General features: G+C 49.1%; 1 protein-coding gene across 1 annotated transcript in view; it reads right to left on the reverse strand.

Moving 5' to 3' along the window:
• LOC140389101 (uncharacterized) overlaps positions 1-16,344 on the reverse strand; it is a 306,705-nt gene that overhangs the window by 184,673 nt on the left and 105,688 nt on the right. The window contains exons 22-24 of the mRNA XM_072473261.1: positions 12,020-12,043; positions 1,994-2,020; positions 1,035-1,061 (exon numbers count right to left, since the gene is read on the reverse strand). Coding sequence (XP_072329362.1) covers positions 1,035-1,061; positions 1,994-2,020; positions 12,020-12,043 — 78 coding nt within the window. The remainder of the gene's footprint in view (positions 1-1,034; positions 1,062-1,993; positions 2,021-12,019; positions 12,044-16,344) is intronic.

Below are 16,344 nucleotides of genomic sequence, written 5' to 3' on the forward strand. Positions count from 1 at the left end.
CTAAGTATACAGTTTGTGTACCTACATCTGAAGGGCTGCAGTTGTTCATGAAGACAACTCACCACCACGTTCTGAAGGACAACTAGGAATTGGCACTAAATGCTGGCCTAACCACTGACGCCCAGATCGCGTAAATTATTTTTAAAAAATAGGCATTGAAAGCAACCTTTCTAAGTGCGGTGTTTCAGTTCTTCAGCTTTTATGATTTTCAGAGAGATTTTTAACATTAAATAACGCGCGATTGTGTTTTAAGTTGTCCATTCTCCTGTCGCTTTTCCTTTTGGAGCGATTTAATATTTTAGATTTCTAGTTCATAACTTTTCTCGGCTGTGTAACTAACGATTCTTAACTATGGTTGCTCCCGGGGTCCCAGAGTTAGTTCCTTTACTCATATCGGGCCCGGACGAACTGTCGAGGGCGGTGTATGAAAATGGCCTTCCAATCACACCTCGCTCTATTGGCAAAAACACCAGGAAACCAATGGCTTGTGAAACTGCCGATTAGCTGGCGCTGTTCTTTCACGGCTGATCGCAACAATTGGCCATTAAGTGATTATAGTCTTGTTTCAATACCGTGACATTGATATCATCTGAAATTAGGAAAGTGGTGCAGCAGAAACATGTAGACAATGGATGTTCCGCCCAAGGTATTGCATATAGAAAATAACATTGGGGGATGAATTATTGCTCGACTATTGCATAGTTCAAATTATATTATACTTCCAGAGGTTAGGTATAATATTTCGCTGTCTTTGATCTCCGACGTCGTCCTGTTTCTACCTGTATGGTCATTACAATCTCCAATATTCGTCCTGGTTTAAAGTATAATTCTGTTTCACGTTGTTACTGAGGCCTGACAACGAATGTAATGAACACGCACCTTCTAAATATGGCATTATTTAAAAAATGCCGCGATCAGATCATTAGATGGAATCATATTACAGTGATCAATGACCAGTAAATTTAAAGGTATGGTTAGAAATGCAATATGTGAAGGTTTAAGAACAGTACGTATAGGTGATATGAGTCATTTACCGATATCTTTCACAAGCAGTTGCCTCACTGTAATACAAGTCATCAAATTGTTTTATTAGCTATTGTTGGAATTCTATGAACACAGACTGCAGAAATATATTAAACGAACGATTCTAAAGTATAAGATCCATATTGCTGTTTCGAAAATTGTAATTTAAAGCACGTTATGACATTGCTTTCCGTCGATATCTTTTAGAGAGAAAAGTCCAGAGATTATCGCGTGGGATCCAAGCTGGCATTAAATATTGGCAGGATTAACTTCTTAAAAGTCTTACGGAAAGCTCCATCAATTTCACTATTCGACAATATGTTACTGCTGGTAATGCCACAGAGCAGATTTTCGTTGATGTCTTTTAGAGAGAAAAGTCCAGAGATTATCGCGTGGGATCCTAACTGGCATCATATATTGGCAGGATCAACTTCTTAAAAGTCTTAGGAAAGTTCCATCAATTTTACTATCCGACGATATGTTACTGCTGGTAATGTCGCTGAGCAGATTTTCCCCTTCCTTGATCCGCCGAAAGAACATGCCAGAGAAGAAGCCCTAATTGCCAATTATAGGCGTTTTCTGTTGATAATCGTATGGTTTGTCAGGGTAAAGAATAAAAGAATTGGAATTCCAGCAGTTTTAGCCTCAATCGCTACCTCACATTTGAAACGGATATTTCAGCGCATATGGCGGTTGATCATAAATAGGGGCACCTCATCCAGCTACTCAAATCCATTAATACCGGTACTCTGAATGCATGAAAGCGCACACCTGACTGTGTGCGATGCACCTCCTTTCAAGATGGCATCGGTAAATTCCACGAATTAAAGTTGCAGGCTCAGCTTATTTTAGCTGAAGTCGCTATAATTGTACAGCTTTCATTTTAATAATACTGTTTATACTTCTCAAAATGCAGGAACGAATGTTGTGGGAGGTTGAAAAAAATTTAGAGGTTTAAACCAGTTCTTACTGCTCGCTTGAAGAAGTTTTTTGCATTCTGTTAAGGGAGAATGTAGAAAAAGAGCACCATAGGTAAGTAAGTAAATAATATTAATCGTCGTTTCAACGATAATACCAGATCGATGAGGAATCAACATAGAAGAAATACTTGCCAAGTTTCTTGACAAATCCGAAGAAATGTCGCCGGAAGTCACATGTCTCTAAGTTTGCTGAATGTGTAACACAACTCTGAGATGTTGGTCTATACGATGGTGGTCAATAAAGATACTTGGTAAGTACACAGGGGTTGTGACAGACCTTTGTAATGCTTAATTTGTTTGAAACGTAATTGAAATCGATTTGGATTTATGGTTCATTAATTAGTAATGCGGCAATGCATTCTTGTTTTACTCTGCCGTGAAGAGGCTTCCTCAGGGAAATGGCGGCTCCCGGTTTCGTACTCGAACCAACAGTATTGTCGGTTGGGATAAAACCTGCGACGCATATATTCCATGCCAGTTGCCCACCTTGCCCTTTCGGTTAAACATTCTTTCATGCCATAATGTTGGCCCTTTTCGCCTGTATTAGAGACAGCAGATACAGATCAGAAAAAAAACTTGAAGGAATAAGTGATTTAGAGCATCAATGGATAGGCAAGTTGAGCTTCCAAGAAGATCACATATTGACAACAAAACCGGTTGAGTTAGTGCTATTGCATGTCTTGTGTAATATACTTACATGGCTCGGATCAGACCCACCCTGAGCAAAGTTTCCACAATTTGGATAAAAGCAAAAATGCAAAACCGTAGAAAAATCTTTAAATTGTCAGGCAAAGCAGGAATGTTCTCTGTTCTAACCTGCTAGGCCAAGCAATAGAAAATTGAATTCAGTGGAATCACCTTGCATTAATCTGCACAGCAATAAGCACGTTAACCAACTCATATATGTAAGAAGAAAACCCTGTTTGCCAGAAAACTGATGAATTATTGATCTCGATAAATGGGTAAAACCGACCTTCCACAAGTGAGCACATTAATGCGGAAAACAGATGAGTTATTTTGGGGGTTTTAAATCGATAGCCTGAGTTAACGAAACCGGCTTCAGAAGGGCAGCATTGAACGATGCACTGGCTACCTGCTGGCATGTGAGTCTTTTTCATTATTTCCACGCAAGGATTTCTGCTGCTGCAGCTGCTGCTTGTAATTCCTATCAGGACATCTGCTGTGGTGGTATGTCGCGGTCGTCGGTCTTGCGTCATCGGCCGTCGCTTGTCCACAGCTGTTCTGTGGGGTCAGGCAAGGATTAATTTGTTCCAGAAGAATCAAGTCAGGAATTCTTCTTGTGAATAGTGCAAAATCGCTTGATTATGTTAAATAGTAAATGGTATGCTCCGGACATTTGTTTTTCAGACCTTCATTGGAACGGAAAAATTGACAACTGGAATTTCGTCTCATGAAGCTATTTTGCACTGCTGCCTAATTCATTTTTTTTAATAAACATTTTATTGAGGTATTTTCGGTACAGTAACAACAACAAAATAAACAATGTACATGAAACCATAAACATCGTGCAAAAGCCATTTACCCCTCGTAAACGTCCCATCCTTATTGACCCCCTACCCGAATCTCAACTACTCCTCGCCCCCCCCCCCCCCCGCCCCCTGTCTGCTGACGATTAATTTCCCGCAAAGAAGTCAACGAACGTTTGCCACTTCCGGGCGAACACTAACAGTGACCCTCGCAAGGCCAGAACTATACACAATATTCCAAGTGTGGACTAACTAGAGTTTTATAAAGCTCCAGCAAAACCTCGCCGCTCTTAAACTCAATCCCCCTGTTAATGAAAGCCAACGCACCATATGCCTTTTTAACAACCCTATCAACCTGGGTGGCAACCTTGAGGGATCTACGTACGTGGACCCCAAGAGCCCTCTGTTGCTCCACACTTCCAAGAATCTGGCCTAAACCCTGAATTCAGCATTCAAATTCGACTTTCCAAAATGAATCACTTCACATTTATCAAGGCTGAACTCCATCTGCCACTTATCAGCCAGCTCTGCATCCTGTCGATGTCCTGTTGTAACTTGAAACAACCCTCAACACTATCTACAACTCCAGCAACCTTGGTGTCATCGGCAAACTTACTAACCCACCCTTCCACTTCCTCATCCAAGTCATTTATAAAAACCACAAAGAGCAGAGGTCCCAGAACAGATCCTTGCAGGACACCACTGGCCACCGACCTCCATGCGAAATACTTCACATCCACTACCACTCACTGTCTTCTTTCGGTCAGCCAATTCTGTATCCAGACAGCCACATTTCCCTGTATCCCATGCCCCCTAACTTTCTGAATGAGCCTACCATGGGGAACCTTATCAAATGCCTTACTGAAATCCATCTACACCACATCCACTGCCCGACCTTCATCAATGTGTCTCGTCACATCCTTAAAGAATTCAGTGAGGCTTGTGAGGCATGACCTGCCCCTCACAAAGCCCTGCAGACTTGCTTTAATCAAACTATGTTTTTCTAAATAATCACAAATCCTATCTCTCAGAATCCTTTCCAATATTTTGCTCACCACAGATATAAGACTGTAATTCCCAGGGATTTCCCTACTCCCTTTCTTGAATAGGGGAACAACATTCGCCTCCCTCCAATCATCCGGGACTACTCCAGTGGAGAGTGAGGACACAGAGATCATTGCCAACGGCGCAGCAATCTCCTCCCCCCGCTTCTCGTAGTAACCTTGGGTATATCCCGTCAGGCCCAGGGGACTTACCTATCCTGACGCTTTTTAACAGTTCCAGCACATTCTCCTTCCTAATATCAAACTGTTCGAGCCTATTAACCTGGTTCACACTGTTCTCATGGGCAACAAGGTCCCTTTCTCTCGTGAATACTGAAGCAAAGTATTCATTTTGGGCCTCCCCCATCTCTTCAGACTCTTGGCACAAGTTCCCTCCATCCGATCCCTGATCGGCCATACTCTCACTCTGATCATCCTCTTATTTCTCACATAAGTGTAGAACGCCTTGGGGTTTTCCCTAATCCTTCCCTCCAGGGCATTTTCATGCCCCCTTCTAGCTCTCCTCAGTCTATTTTTGAGTTCCTTCCTGGCTACCTTGTAACCCTCTGGAGCCGAGTCAGAGTCTTGCTTCCTCGACCTTATGTAAGCTTCCGTCATCCCCTTGACTAGAAGCTCCACTTCTCTTGTCATCCAAGGCACCTTCACGTTACCATTCCTTCCCCGCCTCAGTGGGACCAAACTATTCAGCACTCGCAGCAAATGCTCCTTAAACAATCCCCACATTACAGGTGTGCATTTCCCCAAGAACAATTGCTCCAACTTTATGCTCCTCAGCTCCTTTCTAATAGCAGTATAATTTCCCCTCCCCCAATTAAATACCTTCCCATACTGTGTGTTCCTATCCCTCTCCATGACTATGGTAAAGGTCAAGGAGTTGTGGTCACTGTCACCGAAATGCTTCTCCACCGAGACAGCTGACACCTGGCCTGGTTCGTTGCCGAGTACCAATACGGCCTCCCCTGTAGTCGGCCTATCTACATATTGAGTCAGGAATCCATCCTGTACACACCTGACAGAATCTGCTCCTTCCAAACCAATTGCACTAAGGCGGTTCCAGTCAATATTAGGGAAGTTGAAGTCACCCATGACAACAACTCTGTTACTCCTGCACCTTTCCAAGATCTGCCACCCTATCTGTTCCTCTATCTTTCTGCTGTTATTGGGGCGTCTATAGAAAATTCCCAATGAAGTGACTGCTCCTTTCTTGTTTCTGACTTCCACCCATACTGATTCAGTAGACAAGCACTCCTCAACTACGTCCTTTTCTGCAGCTGTGGTGCACTCCCAAATTAACCGTGCCACTCCCCCTCCTCTTTTACCTCCCTCACTATTCTTCTTAAAACATCAAAACCCCGGAACATCTACCAACCATTCCTGCCCCTGTGAAATCCATGTCTCCGTAATGGCCACAACATCGTATTTACAAGTACTGATCCAGGCTCTAAGTTCATCTCCCTTATTCCCGACACTCCTTGCATTGAAACAGATACACTTTAACCCATTCCACTGAGTGCAACTTTGCCCTATCAACTGTCTATCCTTCCTCACACACTTGCTGCATACTATTTCTGCCTGTTCAACAGCTACCCTATCCTCTGATACATAGCTCCGGTTCCCATACCCCTGCCAAACTAGTTTAAACCCTCCCGAAGAGCTTTAGCAACCCCCCCTCCCAGGATATTGGTGACCCTCCAGTTTAGGTGCAACCCGTCCTTCATGTACAGGTCCCACCTTCCCCAGAAGATATCCCAATGATCCACATATCTGAGGCTTACAGTCCTGCACCAACCCTGTAGCCACATGTTTAGCTGCACTCGCTCTCTGTTCCTTGCCTCACTTGCCGGTGGCACCGGTAGCAATCCTGTGATCACTACTCTGCTTGTCCTGCTCTTTAATTTCCAACCTAACTCCCTAAAATCACTTTTTAGATCCTCATCCCTTTACTTAGCTATGTCGTTGGTGCCTATGTGCACCACGACTTCTGGTTGCTCCCCCTCTCCCTTAAGAATCCTGTAGACTCGACCCGAGACATCCCTGGCCCTGGTATCCGGGAGGCAACATACCTTCCGGGAGACTGGCTCATGGCGACAGAATCTCCTATCTATTCCCCTGAAGTCCCGCACCTGCAGAGACCTGAATTTGTTTCCCCTCGCCAACCCAAACTTTTCCTCCAACGCCCTCATACTCGGAAAGAGCCCCTCTATGAACATATCCCCCATCCTCTCAATCCCCGCTCTCCGGCATAACCGGAACCCCACGTCCATACTCCCCGGCACAAACCGGTGATTATCACAGATTGGGGCCCAGACCGATGCTCCCGATGTTCCCACCTTCCTCCTCCATTGGCTCTAAACTCTCAGGGCCGCCACCACCACTGGACAGGTGGAGTACCGTGCCGACGGGAATGGCCGAGGTAAAGTTACCAACGCCCCCCAAACTAGTGCCCTTACATGAAGCCGCCTCCATGCCGACCCCTCCTCCACTATCCACTTCCTGATCATGGCTATATTAGCCACCCAGTAATATTTGCTAAAATTTGGCAGTGCCAGTCTGCCCTCTCCCCGACTCCACTCAACCATTACCTTCCTTACTCGCGGGGTCTTGCCCGCCCAGACGAAACCCGTGATCACTCTGTTGACTCGCTCAATAAAGGACCGTGGAATAAAGATGGGGAGACACTGAAATACAAATAGGAATCTCGGGAGTACCGTCACCTTCATCGTTTGCAACCTCCCAGCCAGAGACAACAGAAGTGCGTCCCATCTCTGAAAATCGTTCTTCATTTGGTCCACCAGCCGGGCCAGAGTTAATTTATGCAGCCGGTCCCATTTCCGCGCGACTTGGACAGCTAGGCACCTAAAGCTTCCCTCTACTAACCTAATCAGCATCTCTCACACAGTCGCCTCTCCTGGACACAAATATCTCATTCCATCCCGCATTAAACTTATACCCCGAAAACCGGCCAAATTCCCCGAAAGCCCTCATGATTTCTTCCATCCCCTCTATTGGGTCCGAAACGTACAGAAGCAGTTCACCCACATAGATCGAAAACCTGTGCAAACAACAGTGGGGAGAGGGGGCATCCCTGTCTCGTCCACTGGTGAGGTCTAAAATAGTCCAATGTCGCCCTATTCATCCGTACACTTGCCACAGCAGCCTGATACAGCAACCTGTCTCAGTCGATAAAGCCCCGCCCAAATCCGAACCGTCCCAGTACCTCCCACAAATAGTCCCATTCTACCCGATCAAATGCCTTTTCTGCATCCATTGCGATCACTACCTCCATCTCCCAACCCTTAGGGGGTATCGTGATCACATTTAACAGCCTTCTTACATTGGCCACCAACTGTCTGCCCTTAACAAACCCACTCAGCTCCGGGTTCTTGTCCCGCTTCAGGATCAGCGAAAGCGTGGCCTGTGTCATCATCGGTAGAAGCACCCCTCTTTCCCTTGTCTCATTGAACATCCTGGTCAACACCGGCTCCAATATCCCAGAGAACTTTTTATAGTCCTCCACTGGGTACACGTCCGGCCCCGGGGCTTTACCCGACTGCATGGCCTTCAGACCCTCCACTATCTCTTCCAATCCGATCGGAACCCCCAGACGTTCTACCCGCTCCCCGCCCACCTTTGGGAAAGTCAGCCCCTCTAAGAAGTGCCTCATCAACTCCGGCCCCGCAGGTGGTTCCAACCTTTACATCCTGCTGCAGAAACTCTAAACGCCTTATTCACCCCTACTGAATCACCAATAAGGTTCCTATCTCCGTCCTTTACTTTCTGTATCTCCCTAGCTGCCTCCCTCTTCCTAAGCTGCTGTGCAAGCATTCTGCTGGCATTCTCTCCATGTTCGTAGATCGCCCCCCTCCCCTTTCTCAGCTGCTCCATTGCCCTCCCTCTGGTCAGCAAGCTACACTCCGCCTGTAACCTCTGCCATTCCCATATAGCCCAGGCTCTGGGGTCTCTGCATACCTCCTATCAATCGGTAGTATCTCCTTTACCAGTCGGTCCGTCTCTGCCCTATCCACCTGCTCCCTATGGGCCCAGATCGAAATCAGCTCCTCTATGACCACCGCTTTCAGTGCTTCCCACACCACCGCTGCTGAAATTTCTGCCGTGTTATTGACTTGCAGGTAGCTCTGAATACATTTCCTCAGCCGCTCGCAGACCCCTCTATCCGACAAACGTCGCACATACAACCTCCAGTGCGGGCGCTGATTACTGTCTTTACTAGCCTGCAGGTCAGCCCAGTGTGGAGCATGGTCTGAGATTGTATTCACCGAGTGCCCCATGTCCACCACCCCAGCCAGCAAGGTTCTGCTCAAAATAAAGAAATCAATCCGGGAGTACACTTCATGCACGTGTGAGTAGAAAGAGAAGTTCTTCACCCTCGGCTGCCCGAACCTCCATGGATCCACCCCCTACCATCTGCTCCATGAACCCTCTTAGTTCCTTTGCCACTGCTGGCACCCTGCCCATTTTCGAGCTTGACCGGTCCAAGCCAGGGTCCAAACTGTGTTGAGGTCCCCTCCCATGACCAACCTGTGCGAGTCCAGGTCCGGTGCCTTCCCCAGCATCCTCTTTATAAACTCCACATCATCCCAATTTGGCGAATATACATTTACTGATACCATTTGCTCCCCCTCTAGCTTCCCACTGACCATAATGTACCGACCTCCCACGTCCGAGACTATCGTACCTGCCTCAAACACCACCCACTTATTGATCAGGATCGTGACCCCTCTAGTCTTTGAATCTAATCCCGAGCGAAAGGCCTGACTGATCCAGCCTTTCCTCAGCCTAACCTGGCCCGTTATTCTAAGGTGCATCTCCTGCAACATTACCACGTCCGCCCTCAATCCCCTAAGATCCACGATGCCCTTTTGACCGGCCCATTTAAACCTCGAACATTCCATGTGCTCAGCCTAGTTGGGGGGGGGGGGGGGGGCTCATTGCACCCCCCCTCAGCCAATCAGCCATCCCCTTTTTAGGCCCGCCTCCATCGAGTGCTCCGCGCCTCCACCAGTCCATCCCCAGGCAGCCCCCGCACACAACCTCGTCTCTGTCCCTCAGCCCAAGCCGCTCCCTCGTCAGCAGAACATTCGCCCCCTCCCCATAATTAACAACACCCTGTAACCCAACCCCTTTACTAAACGAAACATATGCACACTCCCCACTGTGCTTCTGTGAGCTGGCTCGCCCAGCTAGCTTGGTGGCCCCTATCCCGGCACCAGATAGTCTCCATATATTGTCCCCCCCTCCCCCCCCACTCATACAAACAAACTCCAGCATCAAACAATCCCCACACAATTGCCCAACACAAAAAAACACCAAGATCAAAAACAAGCACACCTCCATCCCCCAACAGTGCAAATGAAAACCGTAACTCACTGAGCTCTACCGCTGGTTCAAATCAATGCAAACGGCATCACAAGCATCTTCCATAAAACGCAAAACGAGAAACTTTTTACAAACACAGAGAAACAAAAAGAAAAAAAACCCAAAACATGAACGTTACAGCCAAGTTCAAAAGTATCTCAGTCCTTCGCCAACGCTTTCTTTTTTGCAAAGATCCAACGCATCCTCAGGCGACTCGAAGTAGAAGTGCTGATCCTCATGCATGAACCAGAGACGGGCTGGGTATAGCAGTCCAAACTTCACCTTTTTCTTCAAAAGACTCGACCTAATCTGGTTGAAGCCTGCTCTCCTCCTGGCCACCTCTACACTCGGGTCCTGGAAAACCCGCAGGATGCAATTGTCAAACTTACAGCTCCATGTCTGCTTGGCCGACTGTAGAATGCGCTCCCTGTCCGAGAACCTGTGGAACCTCACCAGCATTGCCCTCGGGGGGGGGGGGCGGGGGGGCGGTCTCCCATTCGTGGCTTAATCGCGAGTGCTCCGTGAGCCCTCTCCACCTCCAAGGCTCGGGAGAACGCCCCATCCCTCAGCAGCTTCTCAAACATGTCTGCAATGTATGCCCCAGCATCCGTGCCTTCGGACCCCTCCGGGACCCCGACGATTCTCAGGTTCTGCCGGCGGGACCGATTTTCAAGATCCTCCACCTTCTCCAGGAGCTTCTTCCGCTGGTCCCTCAGCATCCCGCCCCCCCTCCCCCGCTCCATCGCAGTCTGATGTCCCTTCTGCTCAGATAGTGCCTTCTCCACCTTCTGGATCGCCCGATCATGGGTGTCCAATCTATGCTCCAACCGCTCAATTGACTCTTTTATCTGGTCCAAGCAGTCCCGTTTCTGCGTAGCAAAGCCTTCCCTAATGACTTGCATCATTTGCTCCATCGACTGCTGGGTCGACAAGCCCGAGGTCCGAACCTCCGCCATGCTGTCTTCTGTTGCAGCTACAGCCCAAAAGGTCTGTCTTTTAGTTTCTGCCGTTACGAACACTTCTAGTCCTTCTCTCCATGAGCGAAGTGGGAATTCAGTGCACAATTGCCTCTGTCTTCAGTTTTACAGTTCAAGTCCAGTAGAAAATCGGGGGAAAAGGTCCAAAAGACCAACCCGAGAGGGAGTCACCAAATGTGCGACTTACTCCTTCACAGCCGCCGCCGGAAGCCATTGCTGCCTAATTCGATGTAATTTCCCATTTGAACGCAATAAATGCAGATTTGAAAACAATGTCCATTGATTATTCCAGTATTCTTCAGTGGAAAGGGTCGCCAGCAAAATGGAAAATCGTTAAATTGCCGCAAGACTCTTCCCCTTTTTGCAGTTATTTCGGCAGAATCTCAGGAATACTTCCCAAAGGGATAAATAAAATGATGACGGTTGCGTGGTGAAAATGTCGGCGACGGAGGAATGGAATTAGTCCAAATGAATTTAGATAACGGCCAATATGTTCATCAACATGATAGCGTGGTAACAAATTATGATGGTAATTTATTTCACACACTAATAAAACAATGAAATGCAATGGTCAACAAATTGGTAAAGAAAGACAAACTAAATCAAAAATGTTAAACCAGTTCATAAATTTTCTGTCTCTTTAATATTTAAATAACCCTTAAATTGAAAAATATATTGTTGTAAACATGATATTTTTCATTTCTTAGATACATATCGTAGAAGATTCTACATACCAATATCACAATGTCATGGAGACAGACATTCATTTACTACATTTTCTGATATCACCAGAAGACCATCACATCCCTTAAAAATAGTCGCGCGATCCAAAACAGGGTTCAAGATAAACAAGGCGGTAGAATTATATGGGGCGTGATTCTATGGGAGATTGAAATATCTGAAGTTGAAATGATCTTTCCCATGAATTATAGAATGACGATACAAAGGGAGTCTCCCGTTCAGATTTGGTGGTATATTGGGCAATCCTTCAAACGTGACCGGAGGCTCTTTTCCTCTCAGTGACACTTCTATTGGCTCTCATGTTCCCTCAATAGCAACAACGCTATCTCCACATGTGAGTAAATAGACAATAGAAGACCCTAAGTGTTTACCTATGTATTCTTGTTCTTGGTCATCTGTGATCAGACAGAAAATTAAATATTAAATTGTGTTGAACTTTATATAAACATTTTATTGAACGATATATATAGATACATACGGATACGCACATTTCCCAGATTATTATTCTCAAGTGTGATAACAAATACTGTGAACGGTGGAAATTTGAAATTAAAACAGAAAATACTGTTCAGGGTTTCCGGTGGTGGCCATGAAGGAGTAAGTGGCACATTTGGTGGCTCCCGCTCGGGTCGGAATTTTGGACCTTTTCCCCCGATTTTATACGGGAGTTGAATTGAAACATTGATGACACAGGCAACTGTGTACTGAGTTCCCACATCTCTGCATGGAGAGGAGGACTAAAAGTGCTCGCAAAGGCGGAAACAGACGAATGGAGAAGGATTGGGCTGAAGGTACGGCGGGTGGGATCATGGCAGAGGACAGGACCTCTGGCTTGTCGACCCAGCGGTCAACGGAGCAGGTGATGCAAGTTATCCAGGAGGGCTTCGATTAAAGAGTCAATTGAGTGGCTGGAGCTTTTTTGGATGCCCAAGATCGGGCGATCCAGAAAGTAGAGAATGCGCTGGCTGAGCAGGAGGAACATCAAACTGCGGTGGAGTTGGAGGTGGAGATTTTATTTAAAAAAAAAAAAATTCTTCAAATTTTCACAAAATATCAACAATAAAATACAGAAAGAAAAGAACAAAAGCCGCCCATATACATAAATAATAAATTAACAGCCTTCATCAACACAAAGGCAAAAATACACGCCCTCTCAAGAAAAACGAACCGACCCCCCCCCCCCCCCCACCCCCGCCCCCTCCCCCTCGCCCTCGCCCCCCCCATCCCCCACGGGTTGCTGCCGCTGCTGACCATCTTCTAACGTTCTGCCAGGAAGTATAGGAACGGTTGCCACCACCTGAAGAACCCTTGTACCGATCCCCTTAAGGCTTAAATTTCACCCTCTCCAATTTAGTAAACCCCACCATATCGCTGATCCAGGATTCCATGCTTGGGGGCCTCGCATCTTTCCACTGAAGAAGAATCCTTCGCCGGGCTACCAGGGACACAAAGGCCAGAATACCGGCCTCTTTCACCTCCTGCACTCCCGGCTCCTCTGCCACCCCAAATATTGCGAGCCCCCAGCCCGGCTTGACCCTGGAACCTACCACCCTCGACACCATCCTCGTTACACCCTTCCAAAAGTCCTCCAGTGCTGGGCAGGCCCAGTACATGTGGGTGTGATTTGCTGGGCTCTCTGAGCACCTATCACACCTGTCCTCGCACTCAAAGAACCGGCTTATCCTTGCCCCGGTAATGTGATCCCTATGCAGCACCTTAAATTGTATGAGGCTGAGTTCACCCTCATCAGGGCATCCGCCCACATCCCCTCGTCAATCGCCTCACCCAACTCTTCCTCCCACTTACCCTATAGCTCCTCCGCCGAGGCCTCCTCCTCCTCCTGCATCACCTGATACGTTGCCGAGATCCTTCCTTCTCCAACCCACACCTCCTACAGCACCCTGTCCTCGACCACGCGTGGCGGTAGCAGTGGGAACTCCACCACCTGCCGCCGAACAAACGCCCTTACCTGCATGGGGGGGGGGGGGAGGGGTGGGGAGCCCAAACTTCTCCTCCAGCTCACCCAGGCTCGCGAACTTCCCGTCCACAAACAGGTCCCCCATACTTCTAATACCAACCCTGTGCCAGCTCAGAAACCCTCAGTCCATCCTGCCCGGGACAAAACGGTGGTTCCCCCGAATCGGGGACCACACCGAGGCCCCCACCTCCACCGTGTGACGTCTCCGTTGCCCCAACATTTGAGGGTAGCCGCCACCACCGGGCTCGTGGTGTACCTCGTTGGAGGAAGCGGCAGCGGCGCCGTCACCAGCGCCTCCAGGCTCGTGCCCACACAGGACGCCATCCCCAGCCTCTTGCATGCCGCCTCATCACCCTCCATCACCCACTTCCGCACCATTGCCACGTTTGCTACCCAATAATACCCACAGATGTTAGGCAGGGCCACCCCCCCCCCCGCCCCCGCCATGCCTGCACCGCTCCAGGTACACCCTTCTCACCCTCGGGGTCTTCTGCGCCCACACAAACCCCATAACGCTCCTGGTAACCTGCCTGAAGAAGGCCCTAGGGATCACGATGGGGTGGCATTGGAACAGGAACAAAAACCTCGGGAGCACCGCCATTTTATCTGACTGCACTCTACACCCCAGGGAGAGTGAGAGCACGTCCCACCCCTTAAACTCCTCCTCCATTTGCTGAACCAGCCTCGTGAAGTTAAGCTTATGTAGGGCCCCCCCAGCTTCTAGCCACCTGGGCCGCCAGGTACCTGAAACTCCTCTCCGCCCTTTTTAGCGGGAACTCACCAATCCCCCCTCTCCTGGTCCCCCAGGTGCACTATGAACAACCCGCTCTTCCCCATGTTAAACTTGAACCCGGAGAAATCTCCAAACTCCGTTAGGATCCTCATCACCTCTGGCATTCCCCACACTGTGTCCGCTAGCAGCAAATCATCCACATAGAGCGACACCCGACGCTCCTCCCCACCCCCGCACCAGCCCCCTCCAGTTCCTCGACTCCCTCAATGCCATGGCCAGGGGTTTAATCGTCAGTGCAAAGAGCAGGGGGGACAGGGGACACACCTGCCTCGTCCTCCAGTGTATGTGGAAGTACTCTGACCTCCTTCTATTCGTGACCACACTCGCCACTCTTACAGCCACCTCACCCACCTGACAAACCCCTCCCTGAACCTGAACCTTTACAATACCTCCCACAGGTACCCCCACTCCACCCTATCAAAGGTCTTTTCCGCAACCATCGCCACCACTATCTCCGCCTCGCCTTCCATCGCCAGCATCATTATAAGATTCAAGAGCCTCCGTACATTGGTATTCAACTGCCTCCCTTTCACGAAACCCGTCTGATCCTCGTGTATGACCTGCGGCACACAGTCCTCTATCCTCATGACCCAAATCTTTGCCAGCAACTTTTCATCTACATTTAAGAGTGAGATAGGCCTACATGACCCACACTGTAGTGGATGCTTGTCCCGCTTCAGGATCAGGGACATCAGCGCTCGATGACATCGTCGGGGGCAGAGCCCCCCTTCCCTTGCCTCGTTAATGGTCCTGACCAACAGCGGGCCCAGCAGGTCTGCATACTTCTTGTAAAATTCAACTGGAAACCCATCCGACCCCGGTGCCTTCCCCGCCTGCATGTTCCCTATCCCTTTGACCAACTCCTCCAACCCAACCGGCGCCCCCAACCCTGCCACCTGCCCCTCCTCCACCCTCGGAAACCTTAGCTGGTCCAGGAAGCGACCCATCCCTCCCTCTTCCAGTGGGGGCTCAGACCAGTACAGTTCCTCATAGAAGTCCTGAAGACCCCATTGATACCCACCGCACTTTGCACCATGTTCCCTCCTCCTTCCGTAACTCCCCCGATCTCCTACCTGCCTCTCGCTTCCGAAGCTGGTGCATCAGCATATGGCTCGCCTTTTCTCCGTATTCATATACCGCCCCTGCGCCTTCCTCCACTGCGCCCCCCCGCCTTCCTGGTGGTCAACAAATCAAACTAAACCTGGAGGCTACGCCGCTCCCTAAGCAGTCCCTCCTCCAGGGCCTTTGCATACCTCCTATCCACCCTCACCATATCCCCCACCAACCCCTCCCTCTCTCTCCTCTCCCCACTCTCCTTGTGTGCCCTAATGGAGATCAGGAGATCAGCTCTCCACTGAACACCGCCTTCAGCGCCCCCCAGACCACCCCTACTTGCACCTCCTCATTGTCATTAGCCTCCAGGTACCTCTCTATACACTTCCGGACCCGCCTGCTCACCTCCTCGTCTGCCAGTAACCCGACCTCTAGGCGCCACAGCGGGCGCTGGACCTTCTCCTCCCCCAACTCGAGGTCCACCCAGTGTGGAGCATGATCAGAAGTGGTTGTCGCCGAGTACTCCGTATCCTCCTCCCTCGGAATCAGCACTCTGCTCATGACAAAAAAGTCAATCCGGGAGTAGGCCTTGTTAACATGGGACAAGAATGAAAATTCCCTGGCCGCTGGGCCTCGCAAACCTCCATGGATCCACCCCTCCCATCTGATCCATGAACCGCCTCAGCACCTTGGCCGCCGCCGGCCACCTGTCCGTCCTAGACCTAGAGCGATCCAGGGCCGGGCCCAGCACTGTGTTGAAATCCCCCCCCCCCCCCCACCGCACCCATTATCAGGCCCCCTGTCTCCAGGTCCGGAATCCGGTCCAGCATACGCTGCATGAACCCCGCATCGTCCCAATTCGGGGCATATGC

Source organism: Scyliorhinus torazame, chromosome 14, assembly GCF_047496885.1.
Source record: "Scyliorhinus torazame isolate Kashiwa2021f chromosome 14, sScyTor2.1, whole genome shotgun sequence".
Classification (NCBI taxonomy): Eukaryota; Metazoa; Chordata; class Chondrichthyes; order Carcharhiniformes; family Scyliorhinidae; genus Scyliorhinus; species Scyliorhinus torazame.